General features: G+C 39.3%; 1 protein-coding gene across 8 annotated transcripts in view; it reads right to left on the reverse strand.

The window, feature by feature from the left end:
- NEK10 (NIMA related kinase 10) overlaps window positions 1-14,436 on the reverse strand; it is a 211,689-nt gene that overhangs the window by 158,069 nt on the left and 39,184 nt on the right. For 7 of the 8 annotated variants that reach the window (XM_088021316.1, XM_088021307.1, XM_088021301.1 and 4 more), the window contains 8 exons: window positions 12,279-12,418; window positions 10,832-10,893; window positions 8,767-8,844; window positions 6,858-6,922; window positions 5,394-5,496; window positions 5,171-5,299; window positions 4,502-4,639; window positions 1,567-1,612 (listed from right to left, as the gene is read on the reverse strand). In XM_088021316.1, coding sequence (XP_087877442.1) covers window positions 1,567-1,612; window positions 4,502-4,639; window positions 5,171-5,299; window positions 5,394-5,496; window positions 6,858-6,922; window positions 8,767-8,844; window positions 10,832-10,893; window positions 12,279-12,418 — 761 coding nt within the window. Of the gene's footprint in view, window positions 1-1,566; window positions 1,613-4,501; window positions 4,640-5,170; window positions 5,300-5,393; window positions 5,497-6,857; window positions 6,923-8,766; window positions 8,853-10,818; window positions 10,894-12,278; window positions 12,419-14,436 lie in introns of all 8 variants that reach the window. The other variant, XM_088021311.1, reaches the window with a different exon arrangement.

Raw genomic sequence — 14,436 nt, forward strand, 5'->3', positions numbered from 1 at the left:
TTTTTGCTTTGGATATCAAGAAACAAAGTAAATTCTACTTTCTCCTCCAAAGCCAATATGAAACTATTAATGATGATATGTGATATGTATCTTTTGTGATGTTCTGGATGTATATAAAATATGTATGTACATAATATTTACAAAAATGAAATATTTACTATACATGTTCTGCCACTTATACTTTTTCATTCAGCAGGCTGCCCTAACAGTACACACAGATCCATGCCATTCTTTCTGCTGGCTGCATAGTATTACACAACACAGATAGATCATTATTTATTCACCTAAAGATAGACATTCATATTATTTTCAATTGTTTATTATCCCAAGAAATACTCAGTATATATACTAATCTTACTCTAGCTTAATTTTTTCCTTTCTTATATTAATTGATTTTTTCTTTTTTTGATTGAAGCATAATTAACATACTGTATTATATTAGTTTCAGGTGTTCGGTATAGTGATTTAACAATTCTATGCGATACTTAGTGCTCATCACAGTAAGTGTACTCTTAATCCCATAATTCCCTAATTCCAATTTCACATAATTCCCTAATCTATGTTTATCATATTTTAGGTATTTTTGAGTCACTTCCAATTCTTTTTGGAAGATGTCAGGTTATAAAAGTTTTGTTTTTAAATTAGCCTAAGTTGTGTCATTTCCGTAGTGCAAGTCAGAAGCCAATCTTGATCTCTAATGGGATATGCACTAAATTATAAGAATTTATTCTACTATCAAGAATTCTAATATCAAGGGAGCAGGATTTACTGGAGTTTCAGCACTGGGTTCCTGTGAGTCAGCTAGGGGAAGGGAAATGGATAAAATCATAAATTGCCACAGTACACAATAGGTTGGCCTAATAATAGCATTTATAAAGAGGCAATGAAGAGGTCCCAACCATTGCCTTGTACTTCTTTAAATCTTCCTCCAAACGACTTACTTTGAAACTTCATATGTGATGCACATCATTAAGGTTTATTGTTTCCGTCAAAGGCCCTATATTGTTTTAAGCATGTGACTGAGTTTGGCTTTATCGCAACCTTTTGATTCAGTAATCCATCCTTCTTACACCTAAGAGGGCCTGCCTGCAGAATCAGTCAGGGCTCCACCGCCACCTTGTGGTAATTACCTGAACTTTAAGTAACATAAATCTCAAAGATGTAGCCACTCCCAATTTATTAGGGGGGTGAAAAATGTCATCTGAGTCAACAAAAACAATTTTTAATTTTGTCTTAAATATGCCATTATCCTTTAGTTTGCTGCTCTCCTGATCCTACTATGGTTTTGTGTGTGTGTATGTAAGAAAATAGCTATAATAACTATTTTGCTTTGTTCATGCAGTGTCTTTCATATAGGGGTCTAAGTACTTTATAACTATCTGTAGGTCATTGATTATTATATCACTGTTTCACTGATCAAAAAAGTGATGCACAAGATCTTCCACAAATAAAGAAAATAGCTGGAAAAAAGAAAAGAATTGAGTTTATTTTGTGACATTTTAATATAGAAATATATAATATAGATACTTTTCCTTAATTAGAAATATCATGAAAACTCATACTTACTTTCCAGAAATGTTTTGTAATAGCGTACAACATTGGGATGATAGAGCTATAAGAAAATGAATAACAAACATTATGTTACTTCAAAATATAATTGGACTATAATTGAATATAATTGAAAACAACACAGAAATTATTGCATTCATATCTATCTATAAAATTAAGCATTTCAAGATATCATCTAATTGAGATTTGAGATTTTTATCATGATTCTTATTATTTGTTACCTACAAAACTAATCTGAAAATAGCAATCTCCCATATAGCCTTATCAATTAGAATTAAAAACAGCTTATACTTTATCACCTAATTTAACTAAAACAGAGAACTGTAGAACTCAAAGTAACCCGAAGAATTCATTTAGCGCTCCCCATCCCAACACTACACACACATTGCAAAGATAAGAAAACTGCAATGAAGCAATTTATGCTGAATAGGTACACCATCGCCTCTTGCCCCTCCCTACTACTTAAATATTCATATACACTGTTTATGTCTATTCACACTTGGTGTCTTTCTATGTTTTCTAAAATGGTTAGTATGAAATTGAAAGAATTTAAGTGTTACTAACTCCATTTACATTACAACAATAGTTGGCAAGGTCTCCCTTCTTGGCCAAACTTTAGTCAGGCTTCTGGGAGCTCTCCTCTTGACTAGGCTTCATGTTTGGCCTGCCTGGTTTTATCAAGAATCCTGCCAAGCCAGTTTAGCAAGAATCTCCCCACTCTTGATATCCAATCAAGTTCCTCATCACCCCATCTTTGACAGCTAATGAAATCCTTCCGAGTAATTTTCCATCTAGGCACCCCCTCACCCAGCCTCTTGGTTGTCTTCAGAGTTGAGTTCAATCTCTCTCCCCTGTTGTAATAGTTTGATTCCTGTTGCAGTTGTCTTGAATGAAGTCTTCCTTGCCATGTGTAAGAAGTATTCAGTTCTTTGGCCTAAATTTACCTCAGGATATTACACAGAAATTCTACTTTTTCAAAACTTTCCTTTCCTATAAGAATACTAAAATTTTTATAGTTGCTTACTTATAACTTAAGTTTCTAGGCAAATTGAAATTTATTCTATCTCAGAATAGTTGACATTACCTTTATAAATGGCTTGCATCTGCTTCTGGTCTCTTTTCTTGCCTTTTTGAAGGGGAGTCTGATAACTGTCCACCCAAAACCTCCCTTCCTATTCCTCCATTGCAATTGAGTTCGGGTGGAACATGGCTTCCCAGTCAGAGATTACATCTCTCAGCCTCCCTTGCAGCCCTGAGAGGGACTGTCACTAAGTTCTCACCAAGGGAATGTCAGGGGAAACATGTGTGCTCCTGTGTCTGAGTCCTAAACACTGGGAACAACCCCCCGCCACCATGCTCTACCTCTTTCACCTTGGATGTGAACGTGCCTGTGGCAGTTTCAACCAAGCGGATGAAGACAATGGCCTAGGAGGTAGCAGAGCAGTAAGGGAGAAAGAACCTACATTCCCAAATGATTGCATGGAACAGAGACTACCACCAGCTTGGTCCACTCACTCTAGGATTGTCACATGAAAGAGAAATAATTCACTGCATTATCAAGCCTCTTGTTTAGGCCAACGGATTTGGAGCGTCTTTCTTACTGCAGCTTAGTCTTACTCTTAACAAACACACTCTCCTTTCCTAGTTGCCACTTCTGTCTGCCATCATCTCCTCCTTTTAGACCTCTAAATGTGACTATCCTTTCCTTTGGTTCAGTCCCCTCGTAAGAGTGCAACTGTACAATTTTGAGTTTTCTCTAAGTCCAAACACATGCCTTTTATATGTCCCCACCCTGATACTTTCTTTTCTTAGGAAATTTCTTAGGAAATGTGCTAAAACAAGGTCTACCTCATCAACTATCAAGTGGTCAGCAGATTTTAAACAATACAGGACCAGGTAAGCAACAGAACCATATTCTAAGCCTAGCTCACTGGCCAGGACTATATCCGCATCAGGGTTCAAATGAAGATACTTGATCAGCTTGCAGCAAAAGCCATGTTCTAGCCTTGTGCTATAGTGAAACAGCATACTGCTGAAGATCAGAGTATCCTACGCAGGAGAGGACACTAACTTCTTCTTCAAGTCCACTCTATTACTATATATGAAAGTCAACTATAAAAGAAGCTATCAGTGATAGTATGTACTGCAATTTATGAATTGGGCTAGAACTATATATTTTGATGAATAAAGATCATCATATTTATTTGGTGATCTTTATGTCCCAGCACAGATGCTATGCAAATTTAACTCATGGAGAACAAAGAGCAGGGAAGCTGGTCGCTCTCCACAGGAGTTACAAATGAACAGTACCCATAATGAATGTATAAATAAGGAAAGCTGAAAAAGAAACCCATGTATTCTTGGATCACAAAATCCAATCTCACTTCTCTTCTGACATGTTTATTCTTTCTCCCCAAACAAACCTTCATAATGATAGTTAACTGGGTTGTTACATTATGTCTGAATATTCCACTCATTCCAATAAATAATAATCCATCTTGAAAATCTACTTTTAGATTTAATAAGCTGTATTTGAGGAATGTTAACAGCTTGGTTCCACTTGACAAAAGTCAGGGAACTCTTGGTCATATGCTTATGCATGTAACTAAGGAACCAAATATTCTACAACATAATGAGAAGGAAAAGGATACGCTTGCAATGAAAAAAGAAGGGTGTTTCATATATGTGGCACTCTGCTGTAAACCCAATCATTCTGCACCCCAAGCGCTGATATAAACTCCAGAAAGTCTTTCTATGGTTCAATGTCAAGCCTTCAGAAAAATATCTAACCAAAATATTATCACCTCAATATCAATTATTATAAACAGAACCAGTTCTTAAACAGCATGGACGAGAATAGCACAAGAACTCTACTTTCTTTTAATGACACTTAGTTAAGGAACATATCTTCATAAACAAGAAAAACGTTTACCTGCTCTTTAATTATGGTTAATTCAGAAACAATATTCTTTACACTGCTGTCTCGATCTTTTTTATCCTTTCCAAATGCTGGGTTGTGTAAATTGACCTCTTTCATTGCTAAAAGATTTTGACCACTACGCTTTCTAACCTAAAATAAAAACAAAAATAAAATAATAATAATAAATAATAATGATGGGGTGGGGGTAGAAAGAAGGGAAAAAAGAGATCGATTAATAAGTCACATGATTAAAACAAGTAATCTAAATAATCTACATAAGTAACAGAATTTTTAAAATTTTTGTCTGTATGTACACTAAGCTCAGCTCAAAAAACTGGTATCTCCTGGGTCAGTCTGCACTATTCGGTAGGATTTTCCTGGGTAAATATAGAAAACTCTGGTATGAATTTAGAGAAAGTCTCATGCACTGGGACAAGCCACCTTGACTATTTTTTTTGTGAGACATAACAACGGCTTTTGTCTTCAAAGATTAGTGATAAATTTCTAGAGCTGAGATAAAATAACATCAGGACAGCTATTTGATGGGCAAAAACAATCATTCTAATTTGTATCTATTTTTCAATAACGAGGGCTTTAATCCAGTTGCGTGGGTGTGTGCAAGTGGGACATCTGGTTTGCTTCGGGAATATCAGAAATATTGTTCCCCAAAGGCAAAGTCACCTTGTAAACACAGCCAAAAGCTCCACTTCCAAGATGATCCAAAATTGCATAGTTGCCTATGTATTTTGAAGGAGCTTTATTCTGATTAATGCTTTCAAGATTTTCAGCAATTTGCTTCAGTTCATCCTCCTAAACAAAAAAATAAAAAGGAAATGGGCACTATGATAATTTCCATTTCTGACCACATACCAGCCTACCCAAATATTTAAAATTCAGGGCTTACCACTAACAAATTCAACTTTGATACCAATTCTTCATAAGCACTGATATCACGAACATAATGTCCTATATCGATGAAGATCTCAAACAAGTCGGTGGGGAAAAGTCTACAGGGAAAACATACACAGACACTTCATGTAGGGCTTGGTAACTGTTGCTCATTCCTTCCCTTTGGGATCTAGCTCACTCACAGATTAATTACATTAAATAAACTCAACTTCCTTAGGTTATCAACAAAGTGGGGGCAAATAGTACTCACCAGCTTATCTCACAAAAATGAACTAGAACTACAGGTCTTAAGGGATAATGAAAAGCAACCAGAGAGGAAAGTTTTTAGAGATGTGGTGTACAACATTGTGCTTATAGTTGACAATACTGTGCTGTACACTTAAACATTTATTAAAAGGGCAGATCTCATGTTATGACACAGATTATACAAAGACCTTATTTGTAAGATATCTGGAGGTACAGGCATTAAGCATTTTGGAAAGGAATGTTTATGGGGTGTTTATGGAGTGCTGAACACTTTCATAAACGCCATTTGATTCCGTCCTCATATTAACCCTAGGAGGTAAATACTAACCCCCATTTTTAAATGTTTTATGAAAATAAAATAAAAATACAGGTAAATGAAAAAAATGGAGAGATTTATGCATCATTTGCAGGGTACTGGTTTCAAGGGCTTAGTAAAATCATCAAGTCCATAAAAATGGATGGTTTAGGGCCTTGAAATAAAAGGTTATAATAACTTTACTTTTTTTTCTTCCCTCAAATTCAAACATCATTTGTAAATAAAGTAGCAACATAAAATGCTCCAGTGCTTCAGAACAAAACACATTATATTAACTCAAGTTCTTATTTTTATTCCACCTTATATCAATAGAATTCTAGTAAGAACTTGGGCCTATGATTTTGGCCAGCCTGGCCAACCCAGGGGCATGCAGACCACACACATAGGTAACTAGTGTTTGCTTTCCAAGGAGTTGGTTTTTCTGTCACACTCACCAGCACAGCCTCCTGACCCAGGAACACCTAGCCTCCTCCCCATGAAACGAGCTCCTGCCCTATGAAGGATACCCTGAAAATACCTCTTTTTCCACTGATTCAGAGGAAATGACTAGACCAACTTTGGAATTTCTGAATGCATAAGAACAAGCACATATTTTTATGTCATCCATTTAAAATGTTAACGTCCAAAAAAAGGGAAAACTAAAACCCATAGCAGTCACAGTAATTAAGAATTGTATTGATAGAGTGATTTATTCCCTTTCTTCATCATTTAGCTCATTTTCAGTGTTAAGATATCACGAGGGTAAGTCAGTCTTATTATCTGTGAATTCCAAGAAATCTGAAAACACATGCTTTGCATACTGATTCATTCTTCTCTTATTGTTTGCATCTGAATCAGATATGTGAAAACAGTTCAATCTCATGATCACCGGTCACTTAAATTTCTCTAAGCTCATACCTTTTAAAGAGTGGTCTGTTTCTTTCCATACTGAAGAGAAACCTCAAGGCTCTGAATGCATAACACTGGAAAATAAAAGGGTGCGTGATTCTCAAAGGTAGCTCAGCAAATTAAAACACTGCCAGGATAAAATTATCATGAACTAAACATTAAAGTGACTTTATTGTGAGTGGCTGACCTCTATGGGAGCCAAAGGTTATGACTAAAGACAAAAACCATCAATACCTAGGGTAGGTCTCATATTTTTAAAAAGCATTTATGTTGTAGAATGCTAGGAGGTTAGCCTCGTTCCACTCAGTACTTGTCATTAATTCCTTTCTAGAAAGTACAAAACGAACACAGAGACCAGAAATAAAATTCCTACTCTGAGAAAACCAAATGTCCAGAGATTTTCAGGAGCTCAAGGTTTATTTTGTTTCTAGCTTGCTATGTATGCCTCAATATTTATCTGGCTTCTATGAGAAAATAAACACTCGAAATGATAACATATAAAAATAGCCACAGGCACATTGGACTCAAACTTGACAAATTGGTCTCTTGAGTAAAGAGTCTTAAGCATTTCCCAAATAGAACAATCTACAGTAACTACTCCCAAGAACGCTCAGAAAGAGGCCTGTGAGACTTTACCAAAGAAAAATAAACGTCTAAATGTCTGTCACTTTGCAGTGCCAAGAAAAAAAACAGAGAGCCCCCAGCCTGCAGTCGGTCCTGTACACAGGCCACCATGGGGGTGATCGGCGTCTGCTGCACTGGGATCTGGAATCATTCCATAAAATTAGTGGTCTGAATACCGAAGGGTCCCAAATAAAATTGCCCAGGGAAGCAGGCAGATGACACAACGACATGACGGAGCCTGGTGGAGGGTGGTAGAGGCAGTGAGAAAGTGCAGGATGCAAACGTCCCTCAAAAACCATTTCAATGTGAATTTTTAGAAACCCTCTACTGCCTTAACAAAATGCATCTGCAAGGTGGATCTGACTTCTTCTGTTGTCCAGCATCACATCATGCCTCTGTGGTGCACCAAAGAAATTAAGTTCCGCACCTGTATGTTGTCATGGGTAGCTCTCTAAAACCTCTGCCTGCCAGCCCACGGATACCACCAAAACTTCTCTGCTCGTCTTCTCTCTCGTTCGGGGTGACAGCCCTTCGATTGGATTGGAGGTAAACATGGTTTCTTACTTCCTCTCTAAATGACTTGGGGGAAAAGAATGAGCTGCAAGTCCTGCAAAGGCTTACTTTCAATCTGATTTTATCTTTCCAGTATCTTCAGGGACACTGGCCCCCTGATGCCCACTCTTTAAAACAGCATGCAGGAGCCTGCAATAATGTGCACCCCTCTTGCCTGCAAGGCCTCATCTCCCTCCCCCGACCACACACCCCAGGCTCCGCCGGGTGCGCCGGGCGGCCGAAGCACACTCTAAGTTGCCTGGCTCTCGCACTTTGCACTTGGTGTTCCCTCTGTGTGGAATGCTCTTCCACCCTGTAGCAGATGCCGTGGCTGCCCCACTCACACCCCTTTAGCAACTTGGTGAGTCTCTTCTCATCCACCAAGATCTATTTTACAGGCTTTCCTTTGTAAAGATGAAATGTTACCAACTGTGGTCTATGCTTAAAGATGGAATATAATTTTCCTCTTACAGTTTTCTGATACATAAGCATTGTTTTGAAAAAAAATAGAACTTACCGATAAGCAAAGAAATACATACTTAAAATCACCTGATCCCCCCAACCCAGAGAAACCACTGTTACGCCCTTTATTTTGTTTTGACAGCATTTGTTTTCATGCCAGCCTCCTGCACCTGATATTTTTCTTCCCAGTCAGTACGGAGACTGGGAGGGAATTTATATTCTCAAAGTTTCCCCAGATTTCAGTAACTTGGTACGGAAGAACAATGGACATGCTTATTACCTGTAATAGATTAGTTTTTGCTGCATTCTTTTGTTTGTTTGGTAAAATTAATTTTGCTATTGTATATACACCATTTTCCTGGAAGAATAAAGAGCACATGTTATCTGTGACCAGTGCCAATGCTAGAGAGACACACAAAGAAGCAACTAAACAATCTCAAAAACTAGTATTTGAGAAGAAATGTTCGTAGAATTTTAGAACTCTGTGTAAGTACACAGGAGAATAGTAAATATATCAAAATGTAATACTAAAGACTACAACCACACTCAAAATTTCACCTGTCTTTAAAGATGATAAATAATAAAGCGTATCAATTTAAAGTCATTTAAATACTTTAAGAAGGAGTAGGGGATAAAAAAGGACTGAGTAAAGGGATCCAAATATCTTTGTACTTTGCACTTTAAATGTCTAACTATGAAATATAATTTCTCCCTTTACAGTTTGGTAATTAAACAATACACATAGATAAATTATTGTAGAAAAGAACAAAGAAAAAATAAAAGAAACAAGAGTAATAATAGATTTAGAAAATGAAAGTTATGCATGAAAGTCCAGAAAGTTATCCTTCTAGACTTACTCTAATACTCTAATATATACACAGCAGAATGAACAAAAAGTGCTAACTTATTGCTACTTTTCTATTATCAAATATTTGATTTACTGAACTCTACTATACATGGGCTTTTTTAACTGTGAAGAGCTTTACCTGCCTTTCTGCATTTAGTCTTTATAGCTATTCTGTGAATCAGTCTATAATTTCCCTGCTTTATTTATGACAAAACCAAATCTTAGAGAGACTAAGTCATTTTTCCAATGGCCGAACCACCAGGAAATGATAGTAGGAAATGAACCTCAAACTGGCCAAGTCCAAATGCCCTGCTTTGCCACTACCCCCTGATTTGCTGAGCTTCCCCTCGGGCCTCTAATCATTGGTGATCTGATCTCTTATGACATTTTATGTATTTATGTATTTTGAAGTTGAAGTTGGATATACTGTATGCTACTTCCACATATTGCTGTATATGTAGAGGATTGACTAATGAATTATGCTTTGTGAAAATGGTTTCTTGGCAATAAATATGTTGTTGGTGTGTGTTTCAGTCACCTCTAGCTGAATAACCTGATATACTCTTTTTTTTAATTTTTAAAAATTTTTTTTAAGATTTTATTTATTTATTTCACAGAGAGACACAGCGAGAGAGGGAACAGAAGCAGGGGGAGTGGGAGAGGGAGAAGCAGGCTTCCCGCTGAGCCAGGAGCCGGACGTGGGGCTCCATCCCAGGAGCCCGGGATCATGACCTGAGCCAAAGGCAGACACTTAACCGACTGAGCCACGCAGGCATCCCTAACCTGATATACTCTTAATTCAAATGACTACTATCCTCAACTCGTGGTATACTATATGTCCAGAATTAAAGCTATTCAAAATAGTTTTTTTTTTTTAAAAAAAGAGATAAAAATGAAAATGACTACACATGATATAGGGAAGAAACACCAGAGGTTAAACACAGGGCAGGTCTTTCCAAGCCAAGTGAGGTAAAGGAAGGACAAGACTATAAAATGGAATTCTAGGGACAATTAGTCAGAAGAGCATGTGACTCCTGCTCTCGGGGTTCTGAGTTTGAGCCCCATGTTGGGTGTAGAGATTACTTAAAAATAAAATGTTAAAAAAGCTTAAAAAATTAGGGACACCTGTGTGGCTCAGTCGGTTAAGCATCTGCCTTTGGCTCAGGTCATGATCCCAGGGTCCTGGGATCGAGTCCCACATCAGGCTCCCTGCTCTGCGGGGAGCCTGCTTCTCCCTCTGCCTGCAGCTCCCCCTGCTTGTGCTCACTCTCTCTCTCTGACAAATAAATAAAATCTTAATTTAAAAAAAGTTTAAAAATTAAAAAATAAAAGAGAATATAAAATGGAATTCTAGAACTCAAATAAGACATATTAAAATATCTTAAAATCACAACATGGGATCCCAAAAGCTGTGTTCTGGGCTACACAGTTCTCCTGAGGTGGGGTCCGTGAGTGCTGACGCGGTCTGCAGCGGGAGCCAGGAGAGCAGCGTTCTCACCTGGACCACCTGGTGGGCGTTGGTGTCGTTGAGCACGAGCTCGGTGAGGGCGGCACAGCAGGCTGGAAGGGAAACCACCAGATGATCGTGTCTGTCATCACGGACTGCACTCTACACTGTTCTGTCAATACTTGGGCTCCTCAGGGAATTCTGTGACAGAGCCACTCCTCCAAACACAGTACCTTTCCCTGTGACACAGCTCTGGGGGGAGGGAAACTGACTTGCAGTGGTGTCTAACTCTGCCCGTCAGGTAATTCATGTGCATCTACACCCCACCGCAGCCTTTTGTTGAGCACTTACTGTGTACCGGGAAGCAGCTTCATTATAATCCCCAGGGCCCAACAAGTGCCTGGCACTTGGCAGGTGCTCAGTAAATACATCTACAATGGTTGGATACATGAGTACTTTAAATATATGATCCAAAGTATCCCTTGTAATCAGAGGATGTACCATGACTACCAGTTTTACTGATGAGAAAACTGAGGTTCACAGAGACTGACAGACTAGGCCATAGAACTTAGTAAGTGAAGAGGCCAGAAGTCCAACTGCAGTCTGCTAGATGTTAAATCCCACACCCTGAGCACCACCCTTCCTGCCTCCTCACAGTCACCGTGGCAGCTTCTGGTGATGTTCTGTACGGAGCTGCTTCTTGTCCGACCAGAAATGTGCTGGATTCTACAGCACAGAGCACCTGTAAAGGGTACTACCATTTTATGGGGCCCTTGTGCTGGCCCTGCAGTGCTTCGGGCATTACATATATTCTTCCTGCCTGCCCTCCTGCTGCCCCCCCCCAGTGCCTCTCTGCCCCCGTCATGTGGCTGTGGCAGGGCGCCCAGCTCGGTTGGCAGCACCAAAGCCCCCACTCGTCCCAAAGGCCAGGTGCCCTTTTGTGAACATTGTTCAGGGTTGTGCCAACTGCCAAAAATGTGGGCATATACCCCTGCTCCTGCTTTCGTGTGGCAAGAGAGGCTCTGTCCTCTCTTTAGGTGTTCACATGGAGTAAGGAAGGTGCTCCCTTGTTCCCAGGGGAGTGGATGTGTGCATTGTAGAATCTCCCTGAAGGAGGGTGCCCCGAGATCTAGAAAACATAGGAACCACGATTCTGGCCACAAAGCAAGCTGAATTCTCTAATCCAGCTTTTCCAGTAATGAAGCTACTATTCTGCTCTCTTTATGTCTGACTTCTATGCTGATTTCTCAATGTGTTCAGAATGTGAAAGGGAGAGAAAAGTCTGTGGTACCACTAACCTGCAGGCCCGACAGGAGTCCCAGGAGGTTTCAGACACCTACATGGATTTAACTTCACAGTTTTTAAACTTACAAATTGTGCTTACTTCATATTATCATACATAACAGAGAATAACAAATTATTATCATCATCACAGAACATAATAAAACCTATGCTAAACAGTATCAAATAGCAAAACATAATAATATGATACAAATACCTGCTTGAAGAGAAAAAGTATTTTCTTGTATTTCCTGAGGGCTTAAATCTTCTGACAAATGAAGCTGCTGGATTCTGCCCGCTGCATTTGCACTAGACAGGCTGCCAATGGAAGAACGATCGGAAACAAAATTTCTGTCTCTGAAAAAGAAAAGTGAATGCACAATTTATCACTTTTCCCTCATGGTCAGTGCTTTTTGGGTCCTGTTTAAGAAATGTTTGCCTCCCGCAGGCCATGAAGTTTTCTCCTATGTTATCTTTATTGTTTCACCTTCCAATCCACCTACAGTGGATTTCTGTGTATGGTGTGAGGTGGGGGCCCTTCTTTCCTTCCTTTTTTTCTTCCTTCCTCCCTCCCTTCCTCCCTCCCTTCCTTCCTCCCTTCCTTCCTCCCTTCCTTTTTTCCTTCCCTCCCTCCCTCCCTCCATCTTCTTTCTCTGGTTACTGAACTAACTCCAGTACTAGTTATTGAAAACTCTGTCATTTCCCCACAGCTCCCCATGCCCACCTTTGTTTTTTTTGTTTTGTTTTGTTTTAAGATGTTATTTTAAGTAATCTCTACACCCAACGTGGGGGGCTAGAACCCCAAGATCAAGAGTTACATGCTCTACTGACTGAGCCAGCCAGGAGCACCCCCTCCTTCTCCCCCACCTGTTTTTGAACTCTGTTCTGCGGCTATCAATTCACCTGACTACATGTCAGTCTTCCTCATGCTGAATTTTCTTTTTCCAAGCAATTCTAGTCTTTCCTTATTTTGGTAAAGATCTCTTCTTTTATATTTTTGAATTTTTTAAAAAGATTTTATTGATTTATTTGAGAGAGAGGGCACATAAGTCAGGGGCAGGGAGGAGCAGAGGGAGAGGGAGAACAGGCCTCCTGCTGAGCAGGGAGCCCGATGTGGGACTCGATCCCAGGACCCTGAGATCATGACCTGAGCTGGAGGCAGATGCTTAACTGACTGAGCCCCCTATGTACCCCTATCTTTGAATTTTTTTATTCCTTTTGCTTTAGTCTCTCACTAGGATATCAGTTATCCACAGATTGAAAACTCATCTTCTGCAAGCCATATCCTTCACTTTCTAATGGTTCTCATTCCTTTGTCTTTTTCCTCCACGTTATGTGCAATTTCTTCAAGTGTGCCCTTCCTTGTACTAATTCCAGGTTCTGTCTGGTGCTCTGACGAATGTCTCAGTTCTGTGGATTATTCAGTCCTCGCCTTTCTTCCTAGCTCTGTAATCTCTATCCTCCCCTTTTTGTAGTCCTAGCATCTCATCCTTAATCTCAGGTCATAAATGTCATGTTCTGTTTAATATCTTTGATAAAATAAAGCACTTGTTTTCTGCTTACTCACGGTAACATCTTCCACAATAGCTTCTTCATGTCTTTTATCTGTTTTGTTCCTTCTTGTTTAATGCAGCTACTATATTTTTTTCATTTCTTTAATTTTTATGGCAATGGCTCTACCTTGATTTCTTTGTGCCTAAATATTACACAGATGGAGTCTCCTTGGCTTCCTTCCCATGTCATCTGGGCCCACTAGTGCCCTTCCTTCAGTTAGCTTTGGGAAGGTAATGGAGCTAGGTCTAGGGGTAGTCACAACTGGTGATCTTATCTGTCAACCAAGTTATGTTATGGGCCCAGCACGCTTCCGCTACGCCACTCTGCTGCTGGCTACAACCAAATTATGTTAAACTCAAATTTTAGAGATCACTCCCCCTACTCAAGTCTATAGGCCTTCAGGATCTGTTCTGGAGCTTATGATTATAGGTGAATGGGCACGAACAGATTTCCTGGAAACCACCTTGACAATAATCCCTGGTCCTACTCATGCCAGCAGACAGCCTGGCAACGTCCACCCCTTGTACCAGCTCCAGGCAGCCCAGAGGCAGGCACAAGCTCTGAAGAGATATTGTTTACCCAGCTGGGGTAATAAATTCTCCCAGAGTGCTGAGACATATTTAACACAGAGTAAGTGTTGACATATATCATTTTCCCAGGAAAGAGTTTTCTAACACTGCACCATAGAAATGGACTGGCCAACTGACTCTTTAGATGTGAAAGAATTCGTTTCTCTCAAGGATGGTTACATCTTGAGCCAAAGAGGAAAACTGGTGCCTTGTATTAAACTTAATCCTACGTGGTAAAACAGCAGGTTTTAT

This window comes from Eumetopias jubatus, unplaced genomic scaffold, assembly GCF_037043125.1.
Source record: "Eumetopias jubatus isolate StellerSeaLion01/CBP00866 unplaced genomic scaffold, mEumJub1_p1.0 scaffold_1, whole genome shotgun sequence".
In the NCBI taxonomy this organism is placed as follows: domain Eukaryota; kingdom Metazoa; phylum Chordata; class Mammalia; order Carnivora; family Otariidae; genus Eumetopias; species Eumetopias jubatus.